General features: G+C 44.1%; 1 protein-coding gene across 1 annotated transcript; it reads left to right on the forward strand.

The window, feature by feature from the left end:
* Positions 1 to 11,310: 11,310 nt before the first annotated feature.
* Positions 11,311 to 16,909, forward strand: LOC123160790 (cysteine-rich receptor-like protein kinase 6). Its single transcript, XM_044578622.1, has 7 exons — positions 11,311 to 11,459; positions 11,584 to 11,747; positions 11,845 to 12,109; positions 13,569 to 13,824; positions 13,934 to 14,084; positions 14,160 to 14,348; positions 16,712 to 16,909. Exons 2-7 carry the CDS (start codon positions 11,604 to 11,606, stop codon positions 16,772 to 16,774), a joined length of 1,068 nt encoding a protein of 355 aa, XP_044434557.1. The 5' UTR covers positions 11,311 to 11,459; positions 11,584 to 11,603; the 3' UTR covers positions 16,775 to 16,909.
* The last annotated feature ends 7,552 nt before the right edge of the window (positions 16,910 to 24,461 follow it).

The following is a 24,461-nucleotide window of genomic DNA, read 5'->3' on the forward strand; positions in this document are numbered from 1 at the left end:
TGTGGCCTTCTGTTGGCATGTGCCGTCATGGTTTCTGTGCAGCTGTTTGTAGCTCTGTGATCCCATGTTGGTGGCCAAGTTGGCTGGTGGTACCCATGTTATGTGGGTTGGATTGTATCGGTTTTAGCCCGGTTTTCCGTCTATTAACCGGGCAATTCTCACTCCTTAATCAATGAAAATGGCAAGTCTTTTGCCTCGTTTCAAAAAAAAAAAAAATCTCAAGTTCTCAACCCATATTTTACTGCTCACGTATATAGCCTAGCTGACAGCCTGACACTGTCATGTTAGCTATCAGACGCATGCATATCCGTCTCATCCTAATCTCAGTTTGCTGATTGTGAAGTCAGGTCTCCTTGGTCTTCCTAATTAGTACTACCTGTGAAACTTACCGATCTCGCCCAACGTCTCTGCTTGCTTGCCGCTCTCACCTACCATATGTACTTGTTATCCACATGTCAGCCACCACATGCATCACCATAATCTGACCATTGTTAACGGTGAATTATTGTCTGCTTGGCCTACTTGATTGTATTCAAACTTGAAACTCAATGGTCTCGCCCATACATAACGCACCTCTCTTCATTTCTATATATATATGCAACCACGGCCCGATGGAGTGCCCAACCAGCCGGTAGCTGGATCCAGTCTGATATTAACTTGTTAAATGTGAAGTTTTGTCTCTTTGGTCTTCTTAAGTACGTATATACTCCAAATTTGTACTTGGCCACGTGACATTGCGCATACTTAATGCCTCTTCTTGCCACCTCTCTTCTTCTCTCTGCAACCCCAATCAGCTGCTGCAGGTGGATCCAATCTTATCTTCTTGCGCCTCTCTTCTACTTGGATCTTTCTTGACGAGCTAGCTGTGCATCCCCGCAGATTGATCTTCCAGTTTAGTGCTCCAGTTCTCCACTTGTCAAATTCTCTTTGTAACAATTCACCAGCCTTCGCTATTACAGTTTATATATGTTTTTTTGTATTCTATATTCACGTTTTGAGATTTGGAAAATAGATGTAACATGACTTGAGAAGTAGCCTTTTAATTATTAACAGGATATATATTTCTTTACCAACATGTACACAAACTTCCGCTGCCAGTATGTGATATTCTTAGAGGAAATAATGCAGTACCTTACTACCTTACTGTTCGAGTAACAAATTTCTTTCTAAAAGGTGCTCATGTCAAGTTTTATTTAGAAAAGAGGATTTTCTGTCCAGTTTTATAGAGAAGTTTAACATAAGTAGTACTCCCTCCGTCCCATAATATAAGAGCGTTTTTTACACTAGTATAGTGTCAAAAAAGCTCTTATATTATGGGACGGAGGGAGTAACAATTACCAAGCAAAAGCAAATCAAAACAAGGGAGTGTAAAATGTACATTCTACTGTATGATCCACGTTAAACAAGGGAGTGTTTTCTGAACCGATATCCATCCGCAAACAACACCCATTCGATCGAGCTGATTGGTAAGTCATAGCAGGTTTTGGATCTTAGAGAGCAACAGCAGCATGACCACCTCTGGACATTTTGCCAGCAACAGGATTTTCCATCGCATGACGGGCATGGCTTTCTAAAGAGCATGACCAGGAGAGGCACAAACTCTGTGAAGAGTCCAAGAAAGCTAGTACATTAAGATCTAAAGAAAGAATCAAGGTTTCAATTAGTTGTTTCAGCTGAAAGTTCACACTCTGGAGTATTGTATGTCAGTAGTATTTAGTTGTTCCATCTGAAAGTTCCCCAAATCAGACCTATTATAGTCTGCTTGTCCTGCTCAATCGTATTCAAATTAGAAAATCAATAGTCTCACCCTTACATAACTCATTTCTCTTCATTTCTATATATGCAACCCCCCGCCCGATGGAGTGCCAACCAGCTGGTTGCTGGATCCAGCCTGATATCAAGTTGTTAAATGTGAAGTGTTTTTGTCGTTTTGGTCTTCTTAAGTATATAAAAATGTATACTTAGTCACCTGACATTGCGCATACTTAATGCCTCTTCATGCCCCTCCCTTCATCTCTATGCAACCCCAACCAGTTGCTGGTAGGTGGATCCAATCTCGTCTTCTTGAGTAGCTAGCTAGCCGCAGCCCAGCAGATGGAGCTTCCCGTCCAGGTTAGTGCTCCAGCTCTTTACTTGTGAAATACCTTTTTTTTTGTGTTTGGTGGCGATTGTCAATACTCTTCATAACCATTAACCAGCCTAATTTTGAATTCTATCAAGAAAATTTGGGATTTGAAAAACAGATGGAACACGACTTCTTAAGTAGCTTGGTAGTTACGAACGAGATATATATTTGCTTACTAACATAGTGTGCATTGATTTCCATTGCTGTAAGGCTGTTAAGAAAACTATACTGGAATACATTATATTAGAGATATAATAAATAGGTTGAAAACTGTCTGGCTTGAGTTTTTGCCTGGTACTTATATGTTGGAAGATCCCCTGACTAAACCCCTTAGTCAGGAATTGTTTTGCAAACATGTCAGGAACATGGGCATTAGGATTTTTGATTGAATGTTTTCAGACAAGTGAGAGATGTAGTAATTTTTGGTTCTTCCAAAACATTATATACTACATATATTTGGTTGATGAATGAAATCATACGGAATTGGTGTATGAATGATTGGTACAAATATTTGCAATTGAACTTGAGGAAATATACTCAAGGCGCTGGGTACAAACTATACTGGAATACAATGTGTATATATACATTGGAATTATTTGCCTGGCACAATATATGTTTGGAAATTGACTAGGCTATTTACAGGTTCAGCTCTGTAGATTGATGAAGCCTACACATTTAAATAGAAATCAAACCATTTAAATGTGGCATATATCTCATATGTATGCGCTTAGGGATAAGAAGGAATTTGACTAGGAAAATAATCGGTTATGGTCGTGGTTGGTTAATTCGATGAGGAGTCTAACTGGATTCTATCCGGATACAAAATTGAACATTCAACTAATTTCAACCGGGGAATCTTATGGGCAACCTACACTAGCAGAGTTCGCCCACCTGATTAGCAGTGTCCACAATTTTCGTGAACGCAGCTAGCTACTCACTGCTGCAGGAATGCCTAGCAGTGGCGGGCACAAAAAGGCCAGCAGTGGCGGGCCAGCCTCCCAGCCTGGGACGCCGGCCACCGACCTCCCGACACTGATATTACCACATCAGTGGCGGGCGCACGCTCGCCACTGGTATGTTGCTTCCAGTGGCGGGCGCCTGTACCTGCCCACCACAACTTGTTTTTGTTGCCCATCACACATGCCATGTTAGGCTAACTCCAACGCACAACCCCAAATGGTCCGCCCGCTCGTCCGTTTGGGGGTAAACAGACAAAGCAGGCCCTCCAATGCGTGGCTGCAAACAGGCCGTCGTTCATTTCCTGTCCGCTTTCGATCCATTCCTGACCCAAATTTGGGCCGAGTTTGTGGCCGAACGGACAACGCGCGGACAGGCGGGACGCGCGCCCTTGTCCTCTCCTGGCCCGCCCGTTGGTGGCACAGGCTCCCACTTTACCTCTCGTTCCTCCAAAATGCTCCTGCGCCTCGCCCTCCACTCTCCCGCGCCCTAGCCTTCCCCTTCCCACCATCCACCATGACCGACGAGGCGCATCTCGGCGACCCACCACCGGCCGTCGTCCCCATGGCGATGAATTAGAAGCCTGTGAAGAAGCGCCAGCCGGATCTCACGCCGGCGGAGGCTACCAAGCTCGATGCCGAATCGGCCAAGAGGAGAAATCGGCGAACTGTCGCGGCAGAGAAGAAGGCCGCCACCAAGTATGCTACTGAGTGTGCCCTGCGGCGTGCGTTGCAGCATCAGGCCGACCTCAACGACAAGGAGTCCACCATCTCCAAGGCACACACCCTCATGTTGGTATGGACTGCCCCACGCCGGCCAATCTCTCGGCGGCTGCCATGACCGCGGCCAACACAGGCTCCTCGGCCCATCGTTCACCGCAACACCGTTCCCCGAGCTCATATGTCACACATGAGACGCCGGATGTTCGTGCTCTGCCGCCACACGGCCATGGGCAGACGCAATTCTCTACGTTGTCGGAGCGCGTCGTGGTCGATCCGACCACGCCCGCGGACATGGTACAGTGGCGCTGGCCATTGTGAAGACGAGGCGCAAAGGAAGCAGCCCCGTTCGTTCACTTCGGCTCATGTGGCCGGCGCCCACAAGCTATTCAATGAAATGCCATCGCCGACGCCTCGTTCATGCAGAATGTCATCTTCGTGGTGAGGCGGTCCACGTCGACGGCCAAGAGCAAGCTTTTGATCCCGACGCGACCCAAAGCCAGGACGCCCGCGGTACCTATGATGACACTCAGTTCACCAACCATGATGATGGTGATAAGGACGACCATGGCAATTCGTTGCATGAAGATTGTGACTTGTATTGTGAAGATGATGAAGAAGAAGAGGTCCACATTTCCGCGAAGCCATTGTTGTTTATCGACGAGCTCACCTGAAAGGCCCAAGGACAAAAGATGAAGAAAAGTATTCGCATGGGATCATATAGCCAAGTTGAGGACACTATGATTTGCGAGAGTTGGACGGAAATCGCCAAGATCCAATCAAAGGTGTTGAGCAAAAAGGAGCCATCTTTTGGACAAGAGTTCACAAGAACTTTCATGAGAGAAGAAAGTTTGCCCCCTACCAATTCACAAGCACCCATGACATGAATTCAATCCAAAAAAGGTGGGATTCATCCAACAAGAGTGCAATAAATATTGTTCCGCGCTTGAGAGCGTCAAAGACCATATGATAAGCGGCCTAGGCCTTGGTGACTTGGTTTGAACCTCTCGCTTTTTCATCATTGGTCCATTCATGTTGGCATGCCATTTAAGTTTTATGCATTGTATGCCCTTTCATGTTACAATTGTGGCCGCATGTTTGATTGTGTAGGCATTCCAACCTTTGGAAGCGTTCAAGTTTTGGCACAAAGACAAGCCATTCACTCTCACACATTATTGGGTGCTCATCAAATATTTCTCCAAGTTCAAAGACCAATACACCGCTCTTAAGAAGAGAGGAGAGAAGGCGGCCATGGCTGATGAGGGAGACGTGATCAAGAGGCTGAGGGGCAAGACAAGCTCGAAGGCCGACGAGAAGCGTGATGCGTCTTCTATAGCCTTGCAAGGAACTTTGGAGAACATGATGAGCCAAAAAGAAGTGCGGGAGGAGAGGAGGAGCTAAGGGAAGGAGGAGCAAATGAAGATATACCTAGATCTTAAAACGAAGAAGCTTGACATGGAGGAGGTCGTGAAGAGGAGGAACCTTCACATCGAGGAGGCCGCTCAACTCAAGAAGCTAGAGATCGAGGCCACCAATGCCGACACAAAAGCCAAGGAGGTAGCACTAGCGTTGATGAGCGTCGACAACACATGTCACCGGAGAGGAAGGCTTGGTTCACAAACCGGTAGAAGGAGATGTTTGCCCGCGACGGTCTAAACTAGGTGAGATCTCGGCCGCGATGGCGGTCCGTTTTGAAGGCTAGCTTGGTGTGCCAGCCGCTGGCTTTGTTGCCGGCGACAAAAACTTGTTCATTTTGAAGGCTGGATCGTGTGCCGGCCGCTGGCTTTGTTGACAGCCTAAAAACTTGTCCATTTTGAAGGTTGGCTTGTGTGCCGGCCGCTGGCTTTGTCGCCGGCACCAAACTTGGGGTGACCATTCTGTAGGTCGCTGGCTTTTTTGCCAGCTGGTATGATCTAGCGTGAACGCGGCTGCTGGCTGGCGTGAAGTATGAGCTATGTCTTTTTGTTTGCATGCACAGCGAATGAGATGCGGCTGTGCGTTGGGCACACGGCTGGCGCATCCACAAATCCTGCCAGACACGACCCCATTGCCACCCCCAAGTGGTCAAAAAGCGGACGAAACATACGTCCGTTTGGGGTCGTGTGTTGGAGTTGGCCTTAGTGGTGGCTATTCCGAGGGAAATGGATGAGCACGAACTGTTGGCACCACGCACAAAAGGCGTACTCATATGATTCTTAATGTAACTGAAGCAGAATGAAGTCATTTTGAAAACAAACCGCTCAAATAATTCAGTAACACTACAAAGTTGTTCTACTTAAGAAACAAACATCAGTGTATCACATCCATCTTAACATACTAATTAATTAACAAGGAGTTTACCGGCTGATATATTGATGACTTAGACCTTAGTTCTAAACATGGCCAACGACAACCATCATTTGAAAGTCGTTGCGGTTGCTCTTTCGTATGGTGATTATCGCAAGGGTGTCCAGCCCTAGTTCTCTCTTTCCCGTCATGAACTCCCGCTAGCCGGACTCGTAGAATGATATGCGCCTGTCGGATTTTGTCTTGTATTGGACGTCGGTGACACACCCTATTGGTCCATGGCGTATTCCAGCGGTGCCGACGGCGGGGATGTCGACTCATAGGTAACTTCTGAACTCCACATCATTAAGAGAAAATAGAGAGCACACGATGATAGACATCTCACCATACTTGCTTATGTGACGACATTTAGAGAAATAAGATGAAATAATACAAAACATCTCACCATGACTTTTTTGACGACGTTGGTTTTAGTTAAACGTTGCACGAAAGGCTTCCCCAAGAAGGCCAAACTGGATGGTAACATCGCGGTGCCATTCATGGTCTCATCCCGAGTAAGCTTCTTCATTCTTTGAGAGAAAATTGTAGAAAGGAATGGACCATCATCTTCATCTTGGTTGTCCTCATCTTCATCCTGGTTGTCCTCATCTTCATCTTTGCTGTCCTTATCTCCATCTTGGCTGTTTCCATCATCCTAGTCATCTTGGTTGTCCTTGTCATCTTGGCTGTTTCAATCATCCTGGTCATCCTGGTTATCCTGGTCATCTTCGTCATCGTCATCGTTGTTGAAATAGAATGTCCTTAACCTATCGACCTCTCCTTTTAAGGAAAAGGCTTTGTATTCTCCTCCTCTAAAATTATTTTGTGAAATGTACTGCTCCCATCCATTGCAATATATGATGGTTCCATCCATTCGTTTACGCACATCCAATTCGAATGTGCGCCCCTTATCATCCTAAAAGTACATAATGTACCACATAAATTGTTGAAGTCAGCAAAACAATTAAACAAATGATTAGAATTGAATACAAGTTGAAGTTAAAGACCGTTACCACTGATTTTTAAATCCCTTCTTCAAGAAGACCCCGAACTGCACTGCAGTTTCAATACTGCCCATACATGGATTTTTGCAGAGCCGGTAGATCTTACGCCTCATGATCCCTAATAATCATTTTGAAGCACTTATTAATTTAAATGGTTGACATGGATACTAAATTATGAAAGTAATAGTGAGACGAGGAACCGGCTAAGAAGGGTCCGAGAAAATTCGGCATGACCTTTGCTTAAAATTGAACATATTGAGTACCAGAAATTTGATGAAATGAAAGTTAATCAATGTTTCACCAAAACGTTGGCACTCATTTTCAAATCTCTGTGAATAACATGGTAAGCGCATGCAATTGTTATATGTAAGAAAATTCGATTCAATTCCACTTATATTGAGTGACAAAAATGAAATTCGGCATGAAGTTTGCTTTAAAAGTTACATATTGAGACAAAAATTGGGCGAAACAGAAATGAATCAACGTTTCGGCAAAACTTTGTCACTCTTTTTCAAATCCCTGTGAATAACATGATAAGCGCATGCACTTCTCATACGTAAGAAAAATTGACTCAATTCCACTTATATTGAGTGATAAAAATGAAATTTGGCATGACCTTTGCTTTAAAAGTTAACACATTGAGAGATAGAAAATTAGCGAAACGAAATAAATCAATGTTTCGCCAAAATTTTGTCACTCCTTATCAAATCTCTGTGAATAACATGATAAGCCCATGCACTCGTCATACGTAAGAAAATGCAAACATCATCGCCACTTGTCATATGTAGAGGCTAACGGATCGTAAAGCACTTTGATAATACATTTGATCTTTACCAACTCAATTAAAGTATTAGTTTTTTTTCTATTAGAGGAAAAAAATCGCATTTTTCGCACTTCGTTCAAATAAGAGTTGTACCCGCACGGAATTATCCACTTTATCAATTTGCTTATCCTACCTAGGTCTATGAATTTCTCTATCAATTCCATTACCTTATTCCTTATCCGCAAGGTTCTTACATTTTTCCTAAATTGTTCCCGAGCATCATAATGCAACCCCATCCCTTCAAATAAAGAAGGTAACACCAAAGACACTAAAATAGTATACCGATGGCGGCTTTTCCGGCCGCGGACGCGGCGGTGGGGAGGAGGTGAAGGTCCAGTCGGACGACGATGGCGAATGACGACAGTGGTGGTCAAGGCGGACGACGGCGGGGGTGGTCGAGGCGGACGATGAGACGACAAGCAAATCCGGCGGCGGCGCGGGTTGTAGGCGAACGGCGAGACGATGAGTAGATCCGATGGCGCCCGTGGAGGTGGACAGGGCGGCTAGCAGATCTGGCGGCTGTGCGGGTCTGAGGAACGATGGCGGCTACCGAGCACAGGACGACGCGGAAGGGAGAGGGGGGGAGGGGGGGGGGGGAGGAACTGACGAAAAGAAATGAAATGGAGGTAGGGGAAATGGAAAATAGTTTGGCGACGGTTCGATTGGCGCCTAGGGGTGATTGTGCATGGAGAGCTGCAGCGGGCAGGTAAACGAGCCCGACACGGCAAAATTTTCAAAATTTGGATTTATTTGCTGTGTTTTGCCAAACAGAGTTGTGGCGGGCGATGCTAGAAGCCCGCCACAACTATGTGAGAAACCGTGGCGGACGGTGAGTAGAAGCCCGCCACTACACTCTCCATCCCGTGGGATTATTTGGAAGAGCTAACCTATGACGGGCGCTTGCTAGAGCTCACCGTTGGGATGCGGTTAGCTATGGCCGGTGGATCCTGGTGCCCGCCACAACTAATTTCGAATAATAACAGTGGCGGGTGACCCCTTGCCGGCCACTAATTATAGTTCACCTATAGGCCTTTTCTAAGTAGTGGCTACTTAGCTGTAATAGTCTGGCGTTTGCTGTTGTAGACACGCTGTTGATGCAAAATTCCTATAAGGGGGGGGGGGGGGGTTTCTACTAGTGTGAGATGCAATCTATGGATGACGGCTTGACGCAGAGAATATGATTGTGCAGCAGCGGCAATCGATTTTCTAACCCAGCGCATGCAGTTACTAGGATCGTTGAAAAGTGATGGTGACAACACATCATTAACTTCGACGATGGTGCTTGTCGAGTACCCGGTCTCGAGTTCTCGGGTGAAAACCTTTGTTTGACCGGAGTTGGTTATACCTGACAATGGCGATGTTTCTGCGTCGTTACCTTGTTGAAGTCATTGCTTGGATATGCTCGGACAAGTTCTTCAGGGTGAAATCCTAGATTCTAGCCTTTGGTGGTTGGATCCAGTGACGGCGGCAGTTGAGCCTCACTCCCTTAATGAAGGCATTTGTGTTGAAGAACCTCGTTGTCATTGTGGTGTCAAGATGGTTGCTGCAGATACGGTCTCTGTTGTAGTTTGTCGATCATGGATTTGATCGGTTCAAGGTTTTTCTTTTTCTTGGCTTAGGCATAAACCTCGGCAAAAATCGAGCCGGGCCGGGCTTGTAAAAGCCCGACCTTCCTTTCACAAGCCCGAGCCCAACCCAAAGCCTAATATATACTTTGTTTTCAAACATGAGCCCAGCCCGAAGTCAAGCCCGAAGCCGAAGACTCTCTTTTAGTGTACACAGGTGCAAGCCCAGCCCGAAACCTGAAAGACCGGTGCAAAACACATAAAAAGAGAAGCCCGAGCCTGGGGCAAACTACATTCCTCGTTGCAAAACAAGGCCCCAGCCTGGCCAGGTTTTTTCAGGCTGGGTTGTCGGGCCGGGCTGCCCATGCCCGGGCCTACTTAGGCATATCTTTGATCTTATATGACTTTGCTATTTGGCAGCGTTTTTTTATAAATTTGTGCGTTGGTGTTGATAGTGTGTATGCTAATTGTGTTTGATCCATTTGATGCTTCATTTTCAGTCAATTTTCAAGAAATAAATATACTACGGCCTTGCAGGCGCGGTGATGAAGGGGTTTGGCTAGTTAGGTAACCACGCGTTTTCCTATGTATGTTCGCAATGCATCTAATCACATGGATCTAGTGGGCATATACGTTTTGTTATCTCGACCGAAGACTCAGCTTAGGCTTCGTCAAGTCAACTTAGTTACCCTTCTTCCTCTGGGTAGCTTCATTCATATGTACACCCGCGACTAGCTGGCAACAAGAACTTAGTCTTAGAGAAATTAAATGAAGGACTCATGGGAACTTTGAGACCCAAAATTCATTTCTCCTCTGATCAGGTTCGCTTTATTAGTTATGACCTGACAAGAGCAACACCGATGGCCAAGTCGCTGGTCCTCCGCCAAAAAAGAAAGTACAAATTTAGTGGGTTGCGAAGACACAAAATTGCAAGACTGGCTAACAGCTACTGTCTTTTTCTTAATGTCCTGGTGTATTTTAAACCCACTTGAGTGCAAGCAGTAAGGTGCACAGCACGGCCTCTCCTGTTTTTTAAGAATAATATATGCTTGTTGTCACTTGAGGCCGACTAGCTAACAGCTAGGCATTACTTTAAAAATACTAATTGCTGCTTAATATGATATGTTGAGCGTGTTTGCCGATCGATCTTGATGCCCCGAGAAAGAACTTCATGTGCCGTTCAACTCCTCGGTCCTCGTGTAGTTAGTCATTTCATCGGAATCCAATGCTGTAACTACCATTGCACAACACATAGGTATCACTCGCTATTGGATACTATTTAAAGGCAACGCTATTGAAAACTTGCTACTAGAGACACGTCAACTATACGGTCCAGGGGTTCAAATCCATGGTTTCTTGATCTACTCCTCACAAGTTACGCTAGACTTTTCCCGCAAAAAAAAAGTTACGCCACACATGAAGCGAGATTTGTACGACTACTACGGCACTACGCCGCACGGTGATGAAGGTGGTTTAGCTAGTTAGGTAACGCACCACGCCAAAAAAAAAAGAGTTAGGTAACACACACGTTTTCTTATGTACTCCCTCCGTTTCTAAATGTAAGTCTTTTTAGAATTTCCAACAAATGACTACATACAGAGTAAAATGAGTGAATCTACACTCTAAAGTATGTCTACATACATCCGTATATTATAGTCCATTTGAAATGTCTAAAAAGACTTATATTTAGGAACGGAGGGAGTATATTAGCAATGCATGTTTTTTTTAGGGTAGCAATGCATCTAATCACATGGACCCAGTGGGCATATATGTTTTGTTATCTCTACCAAAGACTCAGCTTAGGCTCCGTCAAGTCAACTTAATTACCCATCTTCCTCTGGGTAGCTTCATTTATATGTACACCTGCAACTAGCTAGCAAGGAGAACTTCATCTGCTTCCTCTCTTCGCTGCAAGGATCCCTCAAGTGCTCCTCTCAATTGGTTAGTGCCTCTTGTACAGCTCGTTATATTCAGATGTTCTTAGAACCACCCTGTTAATTTTTTGCATTTAAACTGTACTCCTTTGGTGAAATGAGAAGTTGCACAATTTATCCACAACCTGTAGGTCCTCACAAATCATCAGGAATGGCCAGCGGAAGTACCCAAGAGAGCAAGCAGCCAAGCCCCGAACTACCGTCGGAACTACCATATGACTTTTTGAAGAACATTACGGATGACTTCTCGGATAAGCACATACTTGGTGTAAGTCCATTTGGAACGCTTTATAAGGTACTACTTTTCCCATTATAATTAACTGTCTGTCCTTAATTTCAGTTAAGTTTCAGAAAGATGATCCTAGATCTAATATATCTATGAGATTAAACAGGGAACAGTGCCAGAAGGAGGAAAAGTGATTGCCGTGAAGAAACTTCAGGAAAACGCACCAATACTGGCTGGCAAGACATTCAATACAGTGGTTCAGAACGTTATGGCGCTAAAGCATATTAACATAGTAGAGCTGATCGGATTCTGCAGTGAAGCACAGAAAAAATTGGTGCAGTTCAATGGAAGATATATTCATGCAGACATTACTGAAAGTTTACTCTGCTACGAGTATTTACCTAATGGGAGCCTAAACCAGAATCTTTTTGGTATGTGAAACATTATCTCCCATATATTTTGCATTCTCTGCTAGTTCCTCTTGGTTGTAGGAAAAATGATTCGGCGTATATATAACTAGATGCATCTGGCTGTTTCCTATTAGCTGCATTTGCCGAGCGTGGCTCTCTGCAAAGAGTCCTCTCGGCATATGTGTGGGACCTGTCTGTCAGGTGCTTGCCACGTGGCTCTTTCCTATTGTCTATCTTTGCCGAGCGTGGTTCTCGACAAAGTGTCCTTTCGGCGTATGGCGTGGGACCTGCCTGTCAGGTGCGTGCCACGTGGCTGTTTCCTGTTGGCTATATTTGCCGAGAGCGACTCTCGGCAACGAGTACGCTTGGCGTATTTTGTAGGACCCGCCTGTCAGGTGGTTGCCACGTGGCAGTTTCCCATTCGCTAGCTTTGCCGAGAGGGGCTGTAGGCAAAGATACCCCACGTGGCAAACTCCATTTCCGTCCGTCGTCCGTGAGTCACATTATTTTACCGAGATGCACTGTTTGGCGCTCAGCAAAGAATTTGTCAAGTGCCCGTGTTTTGGATCTCGGCAAATTTCTGTTTGCCTGAGAGGTGTACGCCGTGTGGCCTTTGCCGAGAACAAAGCTCGGCAAAGCCTTTGCCAAGGGTTTTCGGTGCTTTGCCGAGTGTTCTTGGTTCTCGGCGTAGGGTGTGATTCCAGTAGTGATGATACCCCGTATGTTGTTACTAGAATTGCTTGCAATATATTTTTAATGAGATTTGGTAATATGAACGTGACTATTTGGATTAAAATTATAAGAACTAAAACTGAAAATACATAATATTATTTTCTAATTACATAACATCTAGTTAATATAAGTAGCATAATATAATTAATTAAAGCATTTGAGCCTTTTTGCATCCATGGTTGCATGTAGAGGTAGGCTTTTCCCCATGCATGGTTGCATGTTGAGACAAATATGTTAGTGAGGATCACGAACTTAGTTATACATGATGTCCTGCGTGTTGCTGCGTGAATCAGTTGGAATATCTTATTTTGACGGGATTTGGTTGTATGGAATTTTCATATGATAATAAAGCATATATACATATATATGATATATGATATTATTATTTAGTTTAAATATATTTATGGAGCAAAAGTATTATTTCTCATGCGTGTTGAGAGAAACGTAAGTAGTGGGGTTGATGTGGGGTGTGTGCATATGTTGAGAGAAATAATCTAAGTAGCATTTCTCATCCATGTTTAGAGACATGAAAGTAGTGGCGTTGATGAGGTGGCATGTGTGGTGACATGACATATGTGTATATTGAAAATATAAGTAGCGGGGTTCAACTATTTAAGTATATAGCGGAAGATTTGGAGCTAGGGGTACCCCTTTCTGGATGTTTGCAGTTTTGACATGTCATCTATTTCTTAATGTATGTTTACATTATCCATGTTTGAGATTCTTTGTCCTTCATACTTCTGTACAGGGACCAAAGAAGGCGAGTCTGTCTCTTCACCTGGACCCTGTATCGACTGGGGCACGCGGTTCAAAATAATCAACGGGATTTGCCAGGGTTTATGTTTTCTGCACAACTTGGATATTCCCCTTATCCACATGAATCTAAAGCCTGAAAATATACTGTTGGATGAAAACATGATACCGAAGATTGCTGATTTTGCAATGTCGAGAGTCTTTGGTGAACAGCAAACCCGATTGTGCACACAAAAAGTCGTGGGATCGTAGTAAGCTCATCATGAAATTTGATAACATTAATCCGTTCCTTATAATATTGTAAATTCCAATTTTTCAATCTGGTATTGCCTATTTAACTTTCGATCATAATGGATCCAGTGGGTACATGGCTCCAGAATACTTATACAGAGGTGAAATCTCCGCCCAATCGGACATATATAGTTTAGGCTTGCTGATAATCGAGATCACCACAAGAGAGCAGAATTGTCCCGAAGACAATCAGCCATCCGCAAGAAAATTTATTGAAAAAGTAAGAGGCAATATCACTTGATTATTACAAGATTCAAATGGAAGCATATTAAGCGTCTTGATTCTGTTTCTGTAGGTACGCAAAGATTGGACAATGCAGCACATAGCGTCCATGTATGGGTCGTTAGATGCAGAATGCCTGCGGCAGATAAAAGCATGCATTGATATTGGGCTGACTTGTGTTGAGATAGATCGGAGGCGCAGACCTTCCATACTCGAAATTGTTGAGAAGCTATCATTTGGTTCCAGCCGAACGTCAGATGAGGTAACATAAATAGGGACAAAGCAATCCTCCACTGAGTTGTTTCATTAATTTTATGAAAATGTAAAGTAACTAAATTTAGTTTTTGAAAGTCTGGTTTATCATGGTTGTTGCACACATCTTTGGAAAATTTAGACTCGCATTCAAGTATATCAATTTTTAAGCCATATGGCTATTTTTTCAAACGTCAAATAGTTAAATTTCTAAGCAAACTATTGGACATCATACACTTGAACATTTATTAGGAAAGGGTTTCTATATTTTCACTTCTAGGATAAGATTAATGGATTTTTTTTCCAAAAAGGAGGATAACCCTGGCCTATGCATCGAGCAATGCATACAACCATCTAAGATTAATGACATGCTTGAGTATATTGGACCTCTCAGAAATGTAGAATTTTCTGAGTGGATAAAATTGCTTTCCTGGATGTGAAATTACCACGAGTTGAAAACTTCTGCAATTATACATACCATTGTGTAATTTCTATGGGCTAGTATATGATTTTTAAAGTAAATAGTGAATAATGTTATTGTAAAAAGTAATCCAGATGATGAAAGGAATACTGGGAGTCCTTTTGTTGTTGTTGTTGCAATTTTCCCTACGAAGCGAATCATAATGGTTATTTTAGCTAGTTCAGATGAGCACAAACGCCTTATATAGAAGGTGGCGTAGGGATGTCCTTAAAAATTAGGATAGCCTTATCAGTTGGGAAACATAGGAATTGGAAATCCATATAAATATGTTGTAATGGCATATGAAAATCCTACATGAAACAAAAACATACAAATTGGTAACTGATGTTGTTTTGTTAAACTACACCATAGAAAGAAAATAGGAATTCCCAATAGAGATTGAGTAGTTGATGTCATAGCTGTGGTAGACTCAAAGAAATCATATATAACTAAATACGTGAACCCCACCAACCTTTTTCTTTCGACATGTGAACATGCCACCTAATCATGCAACTATGGATGGGAAAAGAGTCAACTCAACATGTAACCATGCAAGTAAAAAGAGGCACCTCCACTTACAACCATAATTGGTAAAGCTATCATGCTAGTTTTATTCAATAAATATTTTACCTATGCAACTACATAGGTGACCAATACTAACCTATTTCTCTCAAATGCAAACATGCCACCTGAAGATGCAACTATGCATGGGAAAGCACCCACCTCAATATGTAACCATGCATGAAAAAAACACCTCAACATACAACTATGCATAGGAAAACAATTATGCCACTTATGTATATTCAATAAATATTTTACAAGTATACAATAATCTAATGCAATAAATTATATAGATTTCCAGTTTAAGGTCACATAATATTATTCTACATTTTCATGTTCCGATCTTATTGAAAGAGGCACTACCATTTTTTGCGGTATATATGACTCAAACGTTGAATGATGATCCTTTAATATATTGTATAATTATAATCATATTAAAAAAGCAATCCAGCCAGTAAGTATGTAGGAGTAGACGTTATTGTGGTACAACTAGATCATAATGAAATATGTACCACATAGGCCCAACTGGAAAATATTCCAGGGTTTATATTTATGTATATCCTATGATTTTCTAGTTTCAATGGAAAATAGCTTGCCGGTCCAGGCACACGCATTGATGACTTGTTATTCCAAACGATGTAACCTCTTGCTAGAAACCCTATGGAATTATAGAGTAGGAAATGAACCCATATGAACGTTGGAGGTTTTGTTGCTATATATCAAATGAACTCCAAAGGACAAATTCCCATTGACTAGAATCCAACCCTTTCCTTTCGAAATCCATTAAACAAAAGAGACCCTTAAGTTGCATAAGGTATTTAAGAGTGGATTTATCATAAATAACACCTTCTTAATCATATATAGGATACATACTTCAAGGGCTCTTTGGGTCAAAAGACTTCCCTAGGAATTTTCGAGGATTTCATCCATTAGCAGTATTTCATATATGGATTGTTTGGTATGTTGGATTTCAAATGATAGAGTTGCTTCGTATGGTCTACTTTGCATGCAGTTTTTCAGTGATTCGGATCTCACGTGTATTCTCCTTTGTTCATATGACAATTGTGTCATGCACATAGTCCTTTGGATAAGTTCATTTGTTTTTCATGTTACAACCAAACAACTTCTAATGCACATTCCTATGTTCTCCAGTCATTTATGATTCAATAGGCTAGGCATGAGATCTCAACCCTGTTTTCTTCTTCTATAGCTATGTTTTTAGAATCCCGTCCACCAAAAGGCTATCAACTATAAATAATTTCGTCTAGGTTTCTAAAAGTCAAACCTCTCCATGATCATGTAGTTTATGGTAGGCATTTCAGATGGTTCTAACAAGTTATATGAAATTTTAGGTCTCTCGTGTGTCTTCATCGAGCAGCAAGCCTAGGTTCACTTCAGGCCACAAGAAGAAATAAATGTACTCTATTGTTGCTAGAACATCATTATTCTATTTTGGAAGACCCTTTGATGTCATGTTAGTGTATATGGAAACATTTAAATAATGTTATTTCATTTTTTATAATACAATGCTGCAACTGTTTTCCATGTTATTTCCTTGAATTTCTTCCCTACAACTAGATGTACCTACGTGAGCCGAAAAGGAAGGGCAAAACCCATGGGCTGACACAACTAAGGGAAAAAGTGCAATTGTCCCAAATGGAGGGGCAAATGCATTTTTCCCTTACTTGGAATTACACACGGGTTTTGCCCTTACTTTTCGGCTCTGCTCAGTTTTGCCCTTAGATTTTTCTTTGCCGTCCAAGTGCCCTTTGACCGATTGATCTATATTTTGAAAATTCATAACAATTTCATATGAACTCATAAAAATGCAAATAAGATATGAAAATGTTCATAAGAACATTACGTCTGTGTGCATGTTATTTGCATTTAGGAAAATAGTAATGTTCAAACTATGGTGGTTATTAATGTTATTAGCATTATTAAACATAATAAGGTATCAACATAACTTTATTTCATGAATAAAAATGACATGTAGCTTGAGGTGATATTACTTGAACATTATGATATATTATTTGCATTTTTCTCGGTTCATATCAACTTGTTATAAATTTTAAACAACTTTGAAATTCAATAACAAGTTGATATGAACTTAGAAAAATGCAAATAAGGTATTAGAGTGTTCAAAAATATCACCTATATTTGTGTGTGCTTTTTATTCACGAAATATCATTGTTTATACCTTTTATGTTTAATTTTAATAATGTTAATAACATTAATAACCTTGGGTAATTTATACAGTACATTTTCGGAATGCAAATGGCATGTACATATAGGTAAAGTTTTTGTGAACATTTGATATCTTATTTGCATTTTTATGAGTACATATGAATTTGTTATGAATTTGTAAAGTATTGCTCAAACGGTTAAAGGGCACTCTGACGACCTCAGAGCAAATCTAAGAGCAAAACTGACGCGATCCCAAATGTACGGAGAAAAAACCAGCAGGCTGGCATAACTACGGCAAAAGTGTAATTGTCCCAAATGAATTTTAGAACTATGCCATTGCAAAATGTTATGTTATGCTGACACCACAACTGCTTTGTTTTTGAGAGCAATTTAGCATAACATACATCATGTAAAGTGCTCATCTAAGATCCTACTTGGGCCTCTCCCCTGGCCCCCTTCTCATTCTAACCTTTATACATCAAAAAATAATATTGAAAATGTCTTTTCTATGCAATTTCTTTGTTTTTCGGTTATCCAACATACATCCAGAGAAATTCCACAATAAAGCATGGTTTCTAGGTAAATTATGCTCAATGTTAATTTTATATAGGTTATAAGTGGTTAATTTATCGCCTGATGTCAGAACCCAGAATTAAGTTGCAGACCCTCCTATGTATATTTGTTAACCCTAGGATCATTGTTGACAACACAGTGAAATGGTATCATTGCACAATACATAAACGTATTACAAGTTTAATAAATCTTGCCATAAGGCATACATAGAGAAATGTGTCATGACATTTATTATATTCTGAAAACAGTGGAAAGTAAATTGTGTAGTGACTCAATCTTAGCCACAGGCAGTCGATGTAGTCCACATGACCTCACTCCTACGGATCTCCATAGTATTCGTAGTAATCACCTTCATCTTCATGGAGCTCTGTCGTTTAACAAAAGTATTGCCATGAGTACATTACATACTCAACATGCCTCCGTCGGAGAAGGTCCTATTAGCTACATGTAGCTTCAAAGGAAGGCTATATGGCTCATTTGCATAAAAACTAGTTTTTGGTTGAAAAATATAGTAGTTGGATAAAAGCAATTTTACATGAAAACATGTTTTATCTCTAGAATAACTTTCATCAAAGTGAGGATCCTCAACCAACTCACACTCTTCATAGGTTCCAAGAATAGGGGCAAAGAGGCAATAAGCAAGACAAGTCCCATATGTCAAGAAAGATTCATGTGCCGTCCATGACCGTGGACACGGCTATTCGAACAATTTCACACTCTACAGAGGTTGCATACTTTACCCACACGACACAATCCCGACTTGTTGCCACAAGCCATCGCTAGCGTAGTATACTATTCGGTATATTGACAGGGAGATTGTGACAAGGTTTTTCATTTGTCCACACTTACTATGCCAAACCACTAGGTTTCTACACGGAAGTAACCGTTCTTCACAACCTGCCCCCCTTTTGTGCCGAGGATACTCCTCACAAGGCAGCTATTCCATCTGCGGTACGACAATGATGAAAATAAGGGTGAACTAACTACTCAACCAAGCTAGTGCCCGTATAGCATGTGGATGTATTGTTATGACAATCTTCAAAATCAAGACTTATTAGGCCTCATGCGGCACGGACGACTGATTGCTCCCTTCAGCTTATGAAGGGCAGCCAATCGCTCCTTCAATCCTTGATTCAATTGTCACCCATGCCTGTATTTAGATGGTAAGTTTCACCTAGAGTATAAGAGGAGAGATGAGATCAACAAGGGCCAACTGGCCTAGCTTAGCGATAAGTTTCAAGTGTCAATGAACCAAAGGTCATTCAAGAATGGATCTATGGGATAATAAGCATGGCTCAACATTTCTACTCTACCAAAATACTATATACTTCTACTTTGGTGTCAAGTAAATAGGCGACAAACAAATCAAGGTAATGTGTCAATCAACACACTAGCTATGAGGATTAAAATAGCGTGCATATAGTAACCATAAAACACAATGCAATTTTGTAAAACATAGGATACGTATGATCAAAGAAGGAGGCATGGCTTTGTTGTTTGAGTCATTCTTCAGTAAATTGGATGTGTCCACGTCAAACATCGTCACTCCCTACTCGTTGCAACAGTAGAAGAAGACAAACAATAAATACCAAAGCAATAGCAAATCCAAACAACATCCAAAACAAATTCAGAATGGATGGGTAACAAGATATTGATCAAGATGTAGATTCTGAAGTGATGTAGCATGATATGGAGGTAAGAGATAGGAATGAACGAAGAGATGTGGTTTAGGTTGACGATGGCTAAGGAAGGCTTGCTAACAGACTAATGTTCTGATATGCACTATTGCTACGTCTTGAGCTTGCGTTGGTTTTCCTTGAAGAGGAAAGGGTGATGCAGCAATAGTAGCATAAGTATTTCCCTTAGTTTTTGAGAACCAAGGTATCGATTGTGACACCCCCGATTCAATCATACACTAATCATGCACGCAAACGTGTACGATCAAGATCAGGGACTCACGGGAAGATATCACAACACAACTCTAAAACATAAAGAAGTCATACAAGCATCATAATACAAGCCAGGGGCCTCGAGGGCTCGAATACAAGTGCTCGATCATAGACGAGTCAGCGGAAGCAACAATATCTGAGTACAGACATAAGTAAACAAGTTGCCATAAGATGGCTAGCACAAACTGGGATACAGATCGAAAGAGGCGCAGGCCTCCTGCCTGGGATCCTCCTAACTACTCCTGGTCGTCGTCAGCGGCCTGCACGTAGTAGTAGGCACCTCCAGAGTAGTAGTCGTCGTCGACAGTGGCGTCTGGCTCCTGGGCTCCAACGTCTGGTTGCGGCATCCGAGAAGAAGAGGAAAATGGGGGAAAAGAGGGAGCAAAGCAACCGTGAGTACTCATCCAAAGTACTCGCAAGCAAGGAGCTACACTACATATGCATGGGTATATGTGTAAAGGGCCATGTCGGTGTCAAAACCGGCGGATCTTGGGTAGGGGGTCCCGAACTGTGCGTCTAGGCGGATGGTAACAGGAGATAAGGGACACGATGTTTTACCCAGGTTCGGGCCCTCTTGATGGAGGTAAAACCCTACGTCCTGCTTGATTGATATTGATATTGTGGATGTTTACAAGAGTGGATCTACCACGAGATCAAGGAGGCTAAAACCTAGAAGCTAGCCTATGGTATGATTGTAATGGTTGTTGTTGTTCTACAGACTAGAGCCATCCGGTTTATATAGACACCGGAGAGGGCTAGGGTTACATAGAGTCGGTTACAATGGTAGGAGATCTACATATCCGTATCACCAAGCTTGCCTTCCACGCCAAGGAAAGTCCCATCCGGACACGGGGTGAAGTCTTCAATCTTGTATCTTCATAGTCTTGGAGTCCGGTCGATGATGTTAGTCCGGCTGATGATAGTTCGGCTGATGATGGTAGTCCGGCTATCCCGACACCCCCTAACCCAGGACTCCCTCAGTAGCCCCTGAACCAGGCTTCAATGACGATAAGTCCGGCGCGTATATTGCTTGGCATTGCAAGGCGGGTTCCTCCTTCAAATGATAGAAGATTGTGACCACCAGGATAGTGTCCGGCTCTGCAAAATAAATTCCACATTCCACCGTAGAGAGAATAATATATACACAAGTTCAATCTGCTGACGTTTTTTGCGGCATGACGTCACGCCACTACCAAGCCATTACTTGAATCGTTTTTTACTCTACCACCTCAGCGCATTTAGCGAAGCGGTTTCCTTGGCACGTCTTGTCGAAGCAGAGATCGTGTTCCCCCTTAATCCGGGATTCTCATCAATACAAACATGGGTAACCCAACCGCGCCCGTCGCCCCACCCCCTCTATCGAAGGCGAGTCCCAAACGGCCACGGAGACGGCTCTTGGTATTCTCCCTCTTTATAACGGGGCCAAGGCTCGTTTCTTTTCTTCAATCCTCCATCGAATCCTCTCCCCGCTCCAAGTTCCAGCACCTAGAGCTCCAGATTCGAGCGCTTCGGACCTTCAACAATGTCCGGTTCCGACCTCCAGGGCCGGTGGATGCCAGAGGAGGACGTGCTAAAGCTGCGGGAGGCCAAGTACCTGGCTTATGAGATTTCGCACAGGTTGCCTGCCGAAGGGCAGGCCATCCCCACCCCTGAGCCCGGCGAGTATGTCGTTTTGTATCCCACCTCCGTCGGGGTTTAGGCTTCCCGATGGATCCTTTTGTGAGAGGGCTCATGTTTTACTATGGGTTGGAATTCCACGATTTGGCTCCGGAGTCCATCCTCCATATTTCCGCATTTATTGTTGTCTGCGAAGCCTTCCTCCGCGTCGCCCCTCACTTCGGGCTGTGGCTGAAGACCTTTAATGTGGCGCCGAAGATGATCGGGGGGCGTCAAGCGGAGTGCGGTGGGGCGGCCATAAGTAGGAGGGCCGATGCCCCGTGGCCCGCTGGCTCCTTCCAAGAGGAGCTCGGCCCGTGGCAGCAAGAGTGGTTCTATATTACCGTTCCGAGGGGCCGCAGACAAAAGCCGCCGCCCTTATTCCGCCCGGGACCTCCACGACGGTTGATGTCGTGGGTCAACCAAGGGCTCAACTGGGGGCCGTCAAAGGACGTGCCCCTACTGCAGGGCCGGATTCGAGATCTCCAAACGAGGGAGGTCGATATGGTGGTGGTAATGCAGGTTATGCTGATTAGGCGTCTCCCGCCCTGCAAACGCCGCCCTCTCCGGCTGTGGGAGTTCAATCCGGAGGGCCCACGGATTCTTCAACACTTCATGGGTATGACACCCCTGGAGATGTACAAATTATTCTTCGGATCGCAAGAGGCGCGTCCGGAATTGACCGAGGATGCTGGCCTAAGCTGCAATCGCCCGGATACTCAAGTAAGTAGTTCCAAGTCCGGACATACCGTTTGTTTGCCTTTCGATAATTCGCCTTATGACCAACTTCCTTCTAAACAGGAGTGGATAGCGGAAGCAAAATTGATATGGTGTCCGGCCCCCCTCCCCGAGACCGCGCCGGATTCCGTGCTGGTTCGGATGCTTGAGGTTGCGCCTCCAGAGGAAGGCGAAGGGGAAAGCAGGAAAGCTACTGCCTCGCCTAAGGAGGCTCTTGAAAGAGGGGGGATCGAGAATCCCTCCCTCCAAGGGGAGAAGAGGACTGCCTCCGAGGACCCGGGGGCAAAAGCCCCTAAACGGGGGAAGAAATCTTCGCCAGAGGGTCCTGCGTCCGGGGAGGCCCCGGCCGCACAATCTCCCTTAAAGAATCAGCCCTCCAACGAGCCGTAAGTAGAAAGAAAGGAGTTTTATAATAAGGGACATCCCTATTTGTGCTTCTGAGGATAACTAAAGTTTTTACCTTGTAGTTCGGATCTCCGTCCTTCGCAAATGAGCTCGTCTTCGGGGGACCTTCGTCCGGAGATGATGGAGAGCGAGACGCCTCCGTCCGGGGCGCCGTCGGATAGGGCGGACGAGCCTGAAGTGTCGTCACGGAGGGAGCCCCCTGGTTTGGCAAAGCCGGATAGTTCGGCGCCAACTGGTGTACGGCTGAAGGATCTGCTTGAGAAGGCGTCTATCTCAGAAGATCACCACGCATTGATGAGCATGGTGATTGAAAGGATTTCGTCCGCCGAAGGCGGGTTGCATAATGCCGTCAGGAGTTTGCTGGCGGGGTTTGAGGTACGTAAAAATGACACACCTTTTAACAGTTTTGCATATAGAATGCGCCCTGTATAGATAGTAGCCCCTGAGACTCGGTAGGTTGTCGAAATCGACAGCGTGCCGAGGATCAAAATCGCAGGTTTAAATTTCCGCCGTGCCGATGCAGGTGGCGGGTCGTCCGGGGGCCAGCCGGACTGATGGAGTTGCTGAACTAAAGCGGCAACTCGCTGTTGCGGATGCGGACATCACGCTGGTCAACAGGCGACTTGATGAGTCGCAAGGTAAGTGTTTCTGTGCGGTCACTTGGTAAGGGAGCCGAAGCCAGCTCCTTACAACATGTGTGTGAAATGCAGATAGTGCCGCTGCTGTGGAGAGCCTTCGGGCCGAACTTGCTCAAGCCAAGGAGCAGGCCAGAAGGAGTAATGCGGCAGCCTCGAGGGCGGCCGAGGAGTTAGCGGCCGAAAGGGCCGCACACTGCCGGAGCAGGGAAGAGATGGCCGAAATGGCCGTGAAGTTAAAAGATGCTACCGACCGCAATGAGGCTCTTGGGAAGGAGCGCCTAGCGGGGCAAGAAGACCTGGAGAAGGCCACCGCCGAAGCCAAGGATGCCCGCTCTGCAATGCGGGCTATAAAGGAAGAGCTGCGCCAGGCCGGAGAAATTGTAGCTGGCAAGCCTTTTCTGCTGCGCCGAAGGTTTACGGATCCAAAGTATGCTCAGCTGGGCCAACTGTGGGGTCCAGAGGACCCTTATATGGACTTAGCAGCGAGTGCGGCGGATGCCGTTGTGCATTTTCGAAGCCAGAAGGATCACAAGACGGAAGAGCTGTTTTGGTCTCAATTCCATAGTCCGGAGCGTTCACTTCCGCTGACCGATCCGTTTGGCCGAGTGGGCTGAGCTAAATAGGTTGTCCGGGCTTGCTATGACGGATATAGTGACCCATGTCTGGCCGGATAGGCCCGAGCCGAAGAGTTACTTTGGCTTATTGCAGCAATTTCTTGGGGCGGTGCCGCATATCAAGGCGATGAAGCGGTCGGCCTGCATAGAGGGTGCGCGGATGGCACTCGCCCGTGTGAAGACACATTGGACAGAGATGGATGCCACCGCTGTTGCGACCCCGGGTTCGGATGATAACCGGTTACCCGCCGAGCACTATTTTGGCGAAGTGCTGCGTGGTGCTCGTGTAATAGAGTCGCAGTGCTCAAAAAATGTTTCGATGAACGTTTTATGATGTAAAAC

The sequence above is a fragment of the Triticum aestivum genome, chromosome 7B (genome assembly GCF_018294505.1).
Source record: "Triticum aestivum cultivar Chinese Spring chromosome 7B, IWGSC CS RefSeq v2.1, whole genome shotgun sequence".
Lineage (NCBI taxonomy): Eukaryota > Viridiplantae > Streptophyta > Magnoliopsida > Poales > Poaceae > Triticum > Triticum aestivum.

Excerpts from the sequence above, each read along its gene's own strand:
- LOC123160790 (XM_044578622.1), top strand. The coding sequence starts at position 11,604 with ATGGCCAGCGGAAGTACCCAAGAGAGCAAGCAGCCAAGCCCCGAACTA. Across the intron at positions 12,110-13,568 it reads CCTAAACCAGAATCTTTTTG|GGACCAAAGAAGGCGAGTCT; the intron begins GTATGTGAAACA and ends ACTTCTGTACAG. Across the intron at positions 14,085-14,159 it reads CAAGAAAATTTATTGAAAAA|GTACGCAAAGATTGGACAAT; the intron begins GTAAGAGGCAAT and ends CTGTTTCTGTAG.